Genomic DNA, 13,920 nt, shown 5'->3' on the forward strand with positions numbered 1-13,920 from the left:
CAGTATTTTAGTTTTACTTTTATTTATTTTCATACAGTACTGATCTGTCAGTACCGCTTCCATTTTATTTAAAGCTATCTCTAGGTCCTCCTTGCTAGATGCTAATACTGCTATATCATCTGCAAATCTAAGCATACTAATCTTTTGCCCTTGCACGTCTATCCCTACAGTTGTACTTTCTTTAATGATGTTGATGGCGTCTTCGATGTATAGATGGATAGAAGAAACAGTAAAGATATTAAACAAAAGATAGGGACAGCAAAAAGAAATAACTTTTATGTTCGCGAATGGTTAATTTAGAAATTATTCATATTCATCTTCTTCAAAAATTCATTAAACCAAAATACCACTTTCTAGAACTTTTTTGAAACAACAGTGTTTGAGATATTTTCTTTTTCTATAATTGCATTTGAAACTTCCATATTATTTTTAGTGATTCTATGTATTCAGTAACTAAAAAAAAGGGAAAAATTGCTTCAACAATTTATAGTAAACTAGTACAATTGTTTGGTCACAATTGGTAATATACTGACATTGACTTGACAATTTATTCAAGTTATAAAAAAAAATGCTTCATCACGAATGTACCATGGAATGCTTTAAATTATAAATTAGAAATATAACTGACCTCCTATTTGCTACTTTAAAATTTAAAAATGTTTTTCCAATTTCATAGCCTATTGTTTACTAACAATATAGTTAATTTAGAATCCATCTATATACTTCATTACTTAACAACGGCTTGAATGAATTATTATTTGATGTTCAAAATCAGAAGGGAATATGCCGTGTTTGTGACGAAATGATTAATTGAATTGTGGCCGTAGGTGATGGTTTTAATTTTAAATATATTTAATATAGGAAGTTAATAAATGAGCAGCAAATTGGAACTGAGTTTGTAAACGAATTAATGTCAATAGTTTTCGGTGAATGCACTGGGATTATAATTAATTATAGATATTAAAACTTTTTGCCAAAAGGTATTTTGGAGGTTATTGATAAAGTGGACACAAGTTTTAGTTGCATGACTGTTTCAGTAAATCAATAGGTGCCTAGCTAGGCAGATAAAGTTTTTCCCCACTTTAGACTTTGTAGCTAATAGTAATTAGTAGAATGATCGATTTTAAATATAATTTAATTTTTTAAAATTTATGTTTCATAATTTTTGATACTGCAGTAAGGATACGCTCAGTTCTGAATACCAAAATTTAGTCCTGCGAAATCTATAAGGACGTTCTTTAAAATATTTTACAACGATTTTACTAGATTCTAATAAAATAATTGAAATAGTTTTACGCCCTAGAAACTAATTAATAGAATATTGAAATAGAATAAGCATTGATGGACACAATACTGTATTACAGGTACATTTAACAAAGGTCTTTAGCCCAAGCAATTGTCTAGCTCTTTCTGATACAAATGCAAGTAGTTACGTTATGTATTGATATTTTTCAATACTGTCAAGCAAGTACCTACTCGTAATTTCCTTAACTAAATCAAGATTATCGGTATTAATCCTGTGATTTTCAGTAAGAATATGTTAGGCAGCATTAGCTTTTCAGCTTTTCGAAACCTGGTACGAGATAAATACTTTTTGAATCTAACACGTAGGTATAGAACGTATAGTTTACAGATAAATTTATATATCTGCGGCTTTTCTAGAAAACTTCAAACCCTTCTTGGTAATCTTAAGGTGGTAAAAACTGGGTACATACAAAATAATTTGTAAAGATCGCAGTAAGAACTATACTGAACAAACTAAACACTCTGTTCATGTCAGGTTCAAAGAACATTTGGTTTATACCAGGTTTGGTAAAACTGAAAAATCCAGTATTGCTCAAAATGTTCTTACTGAAAATTATAGGATCAATATCGACAATCTTAAGGAAATTAGAAATAATTACTTGTTTACTTATTTAACAGTTTTGAAGGTATGTTTATTAATAAAAACCGATAAAACGTTCTTAATAATGACAAAAGGATCCTATTCCTAATTATCCACCAAATAGTCTAATGTAATTGTTTCGCTTTTGTATTGTAACTGGAAATTAAAGAAGCTATAACTTTGTCACCAAAAAGTATTTTGGATGTTCAGTTTTGTGTTTTGGTGTTAAGTATGTATTAAAAAAGTCAGTAATTTTTTTAATTAAATTATCGAGTTGTAAAAGTTGTAAAATAAAACATTGCCATGTTCGAGATACATAGGTCTAATTTCATTTTTCGAGTTATTGAGAGAAAATATGTACCAAAATGGGTTGCAGGGACTCACTGATTATTTCGATTAATAGAGGGTTGAAATTTCGAGTAATTGAGGTTTTGGGTCTTGAAGGGAAGGGAACAAAACATTTTTTCGAGTTTTGGAGGTTTTCAACTTATCGAGGTTCGATTTATAAAGGTTATACTGTATTTCAAAATCTACCTGGCTTCAGCCAGCAGGAACCGTTCGAATTACTTCGTACAAACTATACTGATGACTTAAAGATAATAAATTTATGACACATATTAGATAATGATATGCTGCCTGTGCTTTTATCAAAGTTAAATATTATAGATCTAGCTTGTTCACTCATGCTTTACTTTTATTCATACTAATTTATTCAAATACTTTTTCCATTTAGGGGACCAAAATCTAACATCTTTTGTTACTTCCTCTTAGCCCAGTCGACCATGAGCACCTTTTTAAAAGTTTTACGGAAATTTTGCTACATTTTTTCTATTTCCTACAATTTAAGGATTATCTTATTTTATAAAATCCTTTATTTAAAAGCAATATTGTTAATATTAAAGAGTTTTTGTTGTGGTGTATCTAATCTAGTTCAGATTCCAATTCGACCTTTTGTGATTGAGCGAGGAGCTTGAAATCTGAGTTATTTTATCGATATCATGGGCTAAGCTGCTTAACTAAAACCCTAGGGGAAAAGGATCGAAATTGAATCGCCTCCCATCGTTTACGTTGGTTGTATCGAAATTGCTAGAGGCACGTGTGGTTGGTACAAAGGTCATATTCGAAAGGTAATTTCAACCACGCGTTTCATTCAGTCAAATGCATGCATCTAAAACACGATTATAAACCATGGAATTAATACAGGTACGATATGAACGTAATCAACATGGTAAATGAGAACCGATGAAGTAGCTTTGAACTTAATTATCAACAATATTTCATTAAAAACATTACCACATTGCTATCTAATAAGAAAGACAAAACAAAAACAAAATGTCTATACGAGTCATGTTATCTTTTCAGTTTTCCCGAAAGTTTAATTTGAAGGGTTGATGACGAAGCCGTTCATGAAAATTCTATACGCAGGCCTGTGTGCTAATGAACAATTTTCACAACTAATAATTAACATCTACATATTTCGATGAAAAGTAACAGCCACGCGTTACGCAAAAATTACAAATTCAAAATCCACGTTAATAAAGTTTTCTCAAGTTTCCGCAATTAAAACCAAATTAATGTCTTCGCGAATTGTAGTCTAATTAAAGGGGAGAGTTTTTATTTTGTAGACATCATCGATACATTTGAATAACGACATAAACGATTCTTAAAAACTTTTCTGACTGTAGGGGTTGGTCTTCTAAATGGCTGAACCAATTTCGATAGAACTTTACCAATTTTATTAAGTAAATATTATTGAGGTATTGTCAAAGTATATTAGCTTTTTTTATGAGTGGTTCGCCAATATTCCTATTCTCCCAAAAATTAATTACAACACTGATAAACACATACATACATACACACGCGTACACAACAAAAAATATTTTTGAGTCGCCCAATATTTGGCATACTTCATTTGCAGCGATCATACGCGGTCGTGCAAATCATTAACGTTATACATTGAAATAAAAAATAAGTGATTTGTGAACTGCGTATGAATTTTTGAAATTCTTTGAACTTGACATTCATCATCATCATAAGGTCATCAGTCCTAAGACTGGTTGGACACGTACCTCCACTCTTTCCTATCCTGAGCTAAACTTCGCATTTCCCTAAAACTAGAACAGCCCACATCCTTAACTATTTGCGAAGAGTAATCTAATCTAGATCTACCTCTACCCCTCCTAACTCCTGTTTCTGCCTCTAATATGTCTCTGACTAGACCTTCATGCCTGAGAAGGTGTCCTACCAACCTATCTCGCCTATTTTTTATTGTCTTGAACTTGACATTAACAATAATTAATTAACTGCAGCATAAACCGTGCTTTAAAAATTTAACAATGTATTAATTAGACATTTAGTCATTGTAAATTCTATCACAAAGCTTACAATAAATTTAGACTCTCAAAAATTTTTGGAAAACTGGGGACAACTTACAGGTATTTAAGATAATACCGTGGTACATGCAATTTCGAATAATATCGTAATGACCGTTTCAATTTATTCAATCTTCTCTGCATACTTCCCTAGAAAAATTTAATAGCTCATTCTTAATGTAAAAACTCTTGCGTCATGCGATTCTGTTCCTATTTAAGACGATACATTGGAAAGAGCCCGTATAAAAACAAAAAATTTACCCTGTGGAAGTCTTCAGAATGGGGATCGTCGAATCCTTCGATAGCGTGTTTGATGTTGCACTTGGTTGTAGGGTGAAGGGTGGTGGCATAGGGTTATTTTCGTCCCCAGCTTTCCATTTCTCTGTCAGGTTCGTAGTTACGAGTGTTTCCCTAAAATCCCTGTCAACGGAATCGAATCTCTTAAAGCTTCCACTAGCAAACAACTTCAAATCCGAAGTAGACCGCACCTTAAATAAAAAAAAAAAACAAAAAGTGGAAAAGGGAACATTTTAAGACAATTCCTTCTAAAATTTTTCTTAACAGTGTTAAAGACAATAATCTCCAAGCTGAATCTTATAGTTATTGTGACGTATCACAACAAAAAAGGTAAATACAACTAATTTAGTGAAAATTTTCAACACATGCAGTAATTTTTGAACAATATCCATCGTAAATCATTTAAAGTCAGTATGATTTATAGCAATGTTGAGTGCAGGCAGTACCATTCATAGTGTAATTCAATTAAATGTTGCATTTGATGAATTTGAAGTATTGGCAAATTGTCTTTCCCAAATATTACTCGATCTACTCCTATTTACGCCATGACTTTATTTTTTATAAGTTCGTTCAAACTATTAAGAAATTTGTATATATATAATTTCAAAAAGAAAAATATTAGTATTGGGATTTATTTCTTTTTTTTTTTTGGTATATTATTGCTATAAGTGACTTAAATATGCTACTTTAATATTAAAAGGAATTTCAAAGTTTTTTTCTTTTAATCCAGGTTCCTGTTTCTTTTTTATAAGGAGAATTTGATCCTTAAATAACTGTCATTCTCAATCTAAAGCACGTTGGTTTGTAGGTAGTGTTCTTAAATCGTGCCACGTGTTCACAATATCAGCCACGAGCTACTAAAAGTGCCTATTTCAGTTCTTTTATCATTCCTTTCTCCTTATTACGTATTTGTACGCTTTCGTGGAACGGATATATATGTATTTATACGCATCAAGTCTCTAGCGCTTTTTAGATCCTTTTCTGTCTGCCTAATAAACATAGTAACATAATGATCGAACTCTAAGATATACCGAATCGCAGAAGTCAGAGAGATGAGTTTTAATGACTTAGCGCCCACTAAGACTTCTGATCTACACGTTGAGAACCACCAGAAACCAAAGTTGAAAGAGTTTAACAGAGGGTCCATTTTTAGTAACGATTTAAAGGGTCCTTTTTATGCACGTTATTCATAAATTAGTTTGTTATGATTTTGTAATTTTACAATTTCACAGACAACTAAGATCTTGTTAAGTAACTAAAACATTGTTTACCAAATATCCATTTGCATTGTACAGTCCTTTCAATTTCGTCAGTCCAATTTTCTCTTCGGTGTTGGAGAAAATCCATGCCGTCAGTCGAGGCCATATATCAAGCGAATGACAGAGCATCAGAACCACTACCAGGATAATTGCTATCATTAATAAGGTGGCAACGATTTGCAGTTCTCCCATCTGAAAATGCAAAGTGCCTGTGATATACGCCAACCAGCAGTCTAAATAAATTAAATAGCATTAGGGTATGTGACAGTAATTCAAATGATTGAACGTTATCTGATAAATATTAAAAAGATATAGATGTTATTTCCGAAACAAAAATCTGAAATCGATTCAAAAATACAAACTGTCTTACTTGCCGAATCTTATGACAATACTGAGCAGAGTTGTTGTTATCAAGTAACTATTTTAACCCTATAATTTCATTGTTTTTCCAGATATTAAATTTCGTTTTTACTGAACAATTTCTAACGTTGTAGGGAATCAATTTAAGAGATTAAGGAAAAAATAGTCGGCTTTGCTAGCGGTGATATCCTAAATAAAATAAAATAATCGAAAATACAATAATTTGTTCTTAACTCCTGATTAGGATCATTAGGATAATATTGAAGTTTCTAATTTTTTAGGTTAAACGTTGAGGTTAGGTAGAATGACGGTACATACTGTCTTTCTTTATCGAGGTGAAAAGAAATTTTTCTATCCTTCGGGAGTAGCTTTATTTTTCTGGATAAAAGTTACTCTGTGTCGTTTCCTGTTCTTCGGACAATGTGAATGCAAAATTTCATGATAATCGGTTGTGCAGTTAAGGCGTGAAATGGTAATGAACAAACAAACTCATTCGCGAGCAAACATACAGTGGACAAATGAGTGGTTGTACTCCGAAATGTGCTCACTTTACTCACTACTGGGGTTCGGTGTTAGAGGTATTATAGGATTAAGGGATTAGACTAATTCGACTAATCTCGACATGAGAAATCGATTGAGGCTACTTTCAGGTCGATTAGATTTCCGGTTCTGGTTTTACCGGAAGTTGAATTTTTTACTTATTTCGCGAATCAACTCCAAACCGGTTCCGTTAGATTTCTCATAATCCACTTGTTCTGATTAGCTTAATCCCATAATTCCCTAACAACTGCAAACAAAGTAAACCTAACCTAACCGCTGCAACAAAGTAACATCTGGTAAAACCGGAACCGGATGTCTGATCGATCCGGAAGTGACCTCAATCGATTCCTCGTCTCAAGTTTAGTCGGATTAGGCTAATTCTATAATCCTCAAGTCACATCGAACCCCAGCAGTGGGTAATCTCTACCCCCAAATGAATGAAAGTCAAAGAACATGAGTAGATATAATATTAGAGATAAACTCGATTGTATTGAAATTATCGAGAATTACATTAAAAGCCCAGCGTATATATATCTTTAATTTTTACATTTTGCAACAGTTGTTCGAATTCTGAGGAAATAGATACTTGATGGGACCTCATTACAATAGCTCTTGTTATTGATTGCTAATTTTCTGTTCACGATCAGATAAATTGTGAAATTGTGAATCAGATTGACTAAATAGTATATAAAAAACAAACACTTGGAGAAGTTTTAACATATTATTCTTTATTAACTTAATGAACATTATGATTAATTGAATCCACTCTTAGGTACCTTACGGAAATTTAGATTTAGATATATTGCAAATTTTCTTTTAATTATTATGAAAATAAGTCTTAGAACTTGTCAGAATTTGGACTTAAATGTGTTAGGTATTCATAACTTGTTTCTGAAACATCACAAACATCATAAATTGATACTGCATTTTTGTACAGTGTACACAGTAAATGGAACATTGTATTCGATATCTGTCGATGTTTCGTTTGACATTATCAATCCATCTTTTGTTCTGGTCGCTCCATAGCGACAGTGGTGACATTTCGCATTCGAACACAGTTGAATTTTCTTGTCTTTCCACACAATATCCGTGCTATAGAAATTCCGTCAGTCGTAGATATTTGAATGTCCCTGACTAGTAGGAAATTAGTTTCTGCGGCTGGGCTGTCTGTGTTGCAGAGGCATTCGAGTGATGCATGTTCTTCAAACGCTCTACTTTAGACGCCGCTTCAAGATTTAATCGAAATTTTCCGTTGGTACTTCTTTCTGAACTAACTCGCAAGGATCAATTTAGCAGGACTATTTTATCATCGTTTGATTATCCGACTCTTTTACTTCAGAAAAGCAATTTAGTTGAGTAGCGTCAACATTAATTTTATTGTTAAAAGTTTTGTAATTATTTAACTCTTGTTTACTGTACAAGGTGGATTTGTTGGTTAATTGATTGCTAGAAAAAAGTACGTAAGCAAGTAAAACAAAAGGGTTGTTTGCTGTGAAAAACGTGCCCGTAGGGAGTGAATTTTACAAATCGAACAAATCGGTAGCGTTGCCGGATCTAGGGAAATGTCCCCTTAGGCGCCTATGGAATATAGAGTCAGCGCAGGGAAAAGGGATTTCTATTAAATTATATATAAAATCTAAGGAATTCTTAAGATCTGTAGGATAATTTTAAGAGATAATCATCATCATCATCATCATAAGGTCGTCAGTCCTAAGACTGGTTGGACACGCACCTCCCCTAACTAGCCCATCATACCTGAGAACATGTCCTACCAACTTCCTCTGTTCGTCTTCTCTTTCTAGTAACTCCAACTTCACAAAAATAAAATAAAATAAAAATAAATATAACTTTTGTCAATTCATTTGAACAGTTGTAACTAAAAAAAAGGTGTTGATGTGTGATATCAACTGTGTAATGATTTACACCTTGATTGGCACCCCCTTATTCTGACACATAAACGATGAACTTGTTATATTGTATTGATAGGGATATCTAGGAAAATTTCAGCAAAAAAAATACGAAATAAAAAAATCACCTATCAATGCTGGTTGATGGCGTGTTAATGAGAATCAATAAATTCTAAATCTCGATTTAAATCTGCAAATTTTGGCAAGTTCTAAAAGAACCTTTCACATCATAAGCTACTAGTAATATCATGTTTTAAACTTTAAATATACTACAGTCATTGTAAATGTATCCCATTAGGTATTTTCGTGGCTGGAGGTAAAAGGGTCATTGTCCATATTTTGTTGTTTCAAGTTAACTATTGCACTTAGTTTTCTTTTCTTCCTCTTCGACTAATGAGAAATAATAAGTAGTAGAAGTAATAGCCGATCTATAAATACGAAAGTAACGGTAATCAATATCATTATGAATTAACCCACATCAAGTTAAGCTACTGGGTCAAAGTTTAGCATAAAGAGTTGGCCAATGTCTATATTGCCCTTCTAGCAGTTGAATTCTAGTGATATCGATCGTTTTTGTGATCAGTTTTATTTGTTATTGTCCTTGCTATGACAAATAATATGACAAAATATAAAAATTCATACAATGAAACAAGGACTAAAATTATATTTAAAATTGAAAATACTTTTATATTCTGTTTTAGTGTATTCCAAATACTCTATCTAAGGTGTAATTAAAAGTATTTTTGACAAAAAAATCAAGTGCAGTTTTGGCAAGTGTAAAAAGTTTGACATTCACCCTCTAGCTTCAAGACACATTTCATCCTGCGCAGTGGGTTTTAAAAATTTTAGGTTAATAGAAATGAGAAATTCTTTTTGTTACCTATCAGAACAACATAATCCCTTGGTTTTCATAATTTGATACCCTGTATGTATGATTTGAGTGCTGGATTAGAAGTTTGGAAGCAATTATTTTCAGTTGATGAAAGCAATTAGTCTGAAAAGGTCTTCTCCTGCTTTCCCATTTTATCCTGGTTCTGATGAGGAATGAAGAAAAGTTGTTTAGATTTGCGTTGTTACTTTTAATGAAAGGTTTTATATTTAGCTGAAGAATTTTTGGCTTCTTTATTTAGGTATTACGATTAAGAATAAAAAAAAATCGAGGCAGTTTGTACAATTTTTTATTATCGAGTGTTTACGTAAAATCTAGTTAGAAGAAAACCATTCGGCGATCTGTTTTTATTTTTTCCGGACGTTCACAAATTGGAAGCTCTACAACTCTTATTAGATTACTTTCTAAACTAATTTTTCTTTTCTCGGTTGAGTCGCAAAATTAACGAAGTTTCTTATACTCTGGAGAGTAATAGGTAGACTTAAACGTTTTTACAAAAAAATAAAATGCCATAATTCAGTATGCCTAACACTTTACTTCTATTTAGTAAAATATATGATATTAAAGTTAGACAAACAATAATTATAAAAATACTTTTAAACAAAAATACTAGTACTCAAGGGAAAAATGAGTAAACAGGCAGGAAACGAAAAATCAAAAGAATTGGATGATTTTCGGTATCTAGGAAATCAGACACCTCAGGACAGAGTTTGGAGCAGTAGAGATATAAATCAGAGTATAGCGCAGGTTATGTTCGCAAACGGTTAATTTAGAAATTCGGAAAACATTAGTAGAAGTTTACGCCTGGAGAATGACTCTGTACGGGTGATAAAGGTGGACGGTGAGAGCGGCAGAAAAGAAAAGGTTAGAAACGTTCGAAATGTGGTGTTACATATGAATGATGAGAATACCGTGGATAGAAAAGGTCACAAATGGGGTGGTATTAGAAAGGAAGTCAATAAGAAATAGGCGAGATAGGTTGGTAGGACACCTTCTCAGGCATGAAGGCCTAGTTAGTTAGCAAAATAGGGGTTAAGAGGGGTAGAGGTAGACATAGATTAGAGTACTGTTCATAAATAGTTAAGAATGGGGGATGTTCTAGTGTTAGGGAAATGGGAAGGTTACCTCAATATAGTAATGAGTGAAATTGCGTGTCCAACCAGTCCTAGGGCTGACAACCTTATAGTGATAATGAAAATTAGATCAGTTAAAGTAAGATACTTGGGATAAAATATTTAGGGTCGTCCGTTATGGTGCACGGTAGAGGTAGCTAAGGATTTCGTGGGCCATGACCTTGGGTTGCGCAACAATAAAACTCCGCCTCTTTATTGATTTCTATTTCTCACTAAAAACATTGACCGTCAGATCGTCATCGTTTGCATAGTTAAAAACTTTGAAGTGTACAATATGAACCCAGTAAGGTCCATCCATCAGGCATTTTGCAACCCAGGACTTTTTAGAGTATCTCTATCAATGCGTATGGGGGTGTCGAGGATTAATAATAAATTCACTAAAATATAACTCCTCAATACCAATATATATTCTAAATAACACTTATTTGGGCAGGGGGTCTCCTTAATATTTGACCCACTTTATTATTGCTCGGTTTTATAAATAAATACTAATAATAATTCTGTCAAGGATCATACATACTATATACAGGCAATATTTATAAGACATTTACATGATAAAAATGATATTTATTGTATTTTATGTGATATACATAGATACTATGTTAGTTATTGGGATTGTTATGACTTCCTCATGGGGCAATAAAACGAAAATGTTAATTAAAATTTAGAAGGACAAAAACAGACCTTGGGAATATTTTCCAAGATTTATTAAAATTATTTCTTTACGTATTTCTTTAGCCTATTTGCAATGCACTGTACATAGGTTAGTTAGAAGGATATATCTGAATGAGATTGAGTGAACACCTTTAGGCTATAGATAAAAATAAAAAATATACGAAAATTGCCCAAACTTCAAATAATGTATTTCGGAAAATTCAATTCAATTTGTACATAATACACCAAAAAGTAACATGCTCAACTTGTTTGAAAAGAAAAATATGTTAATTCACTTAATCAACGATTAAATAGAAGTAATAGATATCAATAATTCATCCCTACTGCTGGTAGGTGGATAGAATTCTTCAATTTAGAACTATTATAAATTAGAGGTAATCAGCTTGTAAATTTTAAAAATAACCTAATAACTGAAAAAATTTAATAGTTTGTGAAATACTCTTCAAGTGTGATATTGTACTCACGTAGGTACTAAATTAATAGATATGCACCACGAACAGCATTAATTACATTAAAATTATTAAATTTGTATTGGAACGACTACGTACAGTTGTATCTCTACCTAAATAAAAGTAATAATGATTTGATATAATATTTATTAACTGTGTACGCCTCTGGTTTATAGTCCACATTGCCTACCCTACAAAATATTCGAATAAATGCTGTCTTCACCATCTCAATTGCAATCAATACCTACTGTGCTTCTTCCTCTTTTATTCATTGTAAAATACGTGATTTTCTTTTTTTGCTGTCGAATGAGACCTCTCATAGATCTTTTAGAAAAGTACCTTCTTGTGTGCAGATTACCACAACATACATAATGCCATAGTGAAGGGAACTTTTTAGATTATTTTAAACCAGAAAATTTAATTGTTCTTTTGAATTTTATGTACCTACATTCACGTAACTATTTTGTTGTTTATTTGTTACACTGTAATATCGTTTGAAGAAATTTCTTCGTGTACATAAAATGTATTTTTTGATCATTTAATTTAAACTTACAGTTGTTGAGTGAATTGCTGCCTGTTTTCTGAATAAAGTATGACCTGCATCAATCCATAATAACGAAAGGGGTTAATTTGTACTTATAGGGATTGCGTAGGAACTATAGTTGTGCCATTCTGAACGCAAATGGTCGAGTTTTACAATAAAGCACAGTGGAATAGAGTTAGGAACGCGATATTTTCGAAGCGAATGCGTGAACAACGTGCAGGAATGGACTGAAAAAGCACGAGGGTTTGTTTTCTCGATCTCCAGCAGCCACCCCTTACAAGCATGCGTCGTAAGTGTAGATTGTACGACAGGGTTGAACTTGCCCCAAAAAATTTATTATTTTCAATTCAATTCTTACCACGTCGTCCTAGTCCTAGTTGTTCCTGTTGTAGAATACGCTCATTCTCAGGATAATCTAATTAGTAGGGTGTTGACAGGATATATTAAATTGTCTGTGGTCGAGGAACGTTTTGAAATCCTAAGAAGATGATATTGTACTCAATTAGTGTATTATAATATATTCTACGAAGATATTAAAAAAACCTCCAAATATGAGGCGCTTCTATACTTTATAATTTAATTTATTAGAGTGATCAAGATCACAGACGGGATTATGAAAGTCAATAGAAAACAGGCATGAAGGCGAGATAGGTTGGTAGGACGCCTCAGATATGAAGAACTCGTTTGAGACATTAGAAGCAGAGACAGGAGTTAAGAGGGGTAAATAGAGAGAGAGCTCTAATGCGGATTTTGGCTCATGATATAGGAAGTGCTTGTCCTATCAGACTTCGAGCTAAAGACCTCATGTATTTTTTTTTAATTAATTGGAAGCGTTCAAAGTTGGCGAATGATAAGGATGCCGTGGATACAGAACTATTGACGCCTCCACCATGTCAGAAAGAAGAGAATGTTTATTTTGAGAAATGTGTACTACACCGTGTTAAACAGCGACGAATTTTATTTATTTAGGAATGGGATACAATTACTTTAATATAATATTGAAAGTATATTATAAAATTTTGAATGACTAGCCAACAATTTAAATACAGTTAATTAATAACCCAATAGCATAATAATAATAATCTTAACCTTCTTTATTAGATAATTTCGGATCATAGAAATGACAAAGCACTATTACAGGATGAATGAAGATGGTATGCCGTCTCACCACCCTGCATCTTCGTGATCTTTAATTGAACTCGCAAATATCGATTTTTCTGCTTCATTACAATTATTATTGGTTCCGTTACTTAAACGGTTGCTAATTGACCTACTAACACAGTAAATAAGTAGGTGTTAGTTTGCAGTTTTAAATAAACAATTTAGATGTACCAACTTTGTACCAGTGACCTAAATATGATTTGATGTAACAGTATTAAAAGGAGTAGGAGATCAGAGGGTACCTCAGGAGTTAAGAAGTAGACCAGATAGGTTAGGTTAGGTTAGTAGTACACCTTCTCAGGCATAAAGGATTAGTCAGAGACCTATTAGAAGCAGAAACAGGAGTTAAAAGGAGTATAAATTAGATTATTATTCACAAGTAGTTAAGGATGTAGGATGTTCTATATTAGTCTCAGGAAAATGCGAAAATGACTCATGATGGTAATAGT

At 32.6% G+C, this 13,920-nt stretch overlaps 1 protein-coding gene across 1 annotated transcript in view; it reads right to left on the reverse strand.

Moving 5' to 3' along the window:
* The window catches only part of LOC108735042 (synaptotagmin-12), a 34,291-nt gene extending 21,772 nt beyond the window's left edge, over window positions 1–12,519 (reverse strand). Inside the window, exons 1-3 of the mRNA XM_018466831.1 lie at window positions 12,320–12,519; window positions 5,826–6,005; window positions 4,519–4,745 (exon numbers count right to left, since the gene is read on the reverse strand). Coding sequence (XP_018322333.1) covers window positions 4,519–4,745; window positions 5,826–6,005 — 407 coding nt within the window. The 5' untranslated portion in view covers window positions 12,320–12,519. The remainder of the gene's footprint in view (window positions 1–4,518; window positions 4,746–5,825; window positions 6,006–12,319) is intronic.
* Window positions 12,520–13,920: the final 1,401 nt, after the last annotated feature.

Source organism: Agrilus planipennis, unplaced genomic scaffold (assembly GCF_000699045.2).
Source record: "Agrilus planipennis isolate EAB-ADULT unplaced genomic scaffold, Apla_2.0 scaffold20, whole genome shotgun sequence".
Classification (NCBI taxonomy): domain Eukaryota; kingdom Metazoa; phylum Arthropoda; class Insecta; order Coleoptera; family Buprestidae; genus Agrilus; species Agrilus planipennis.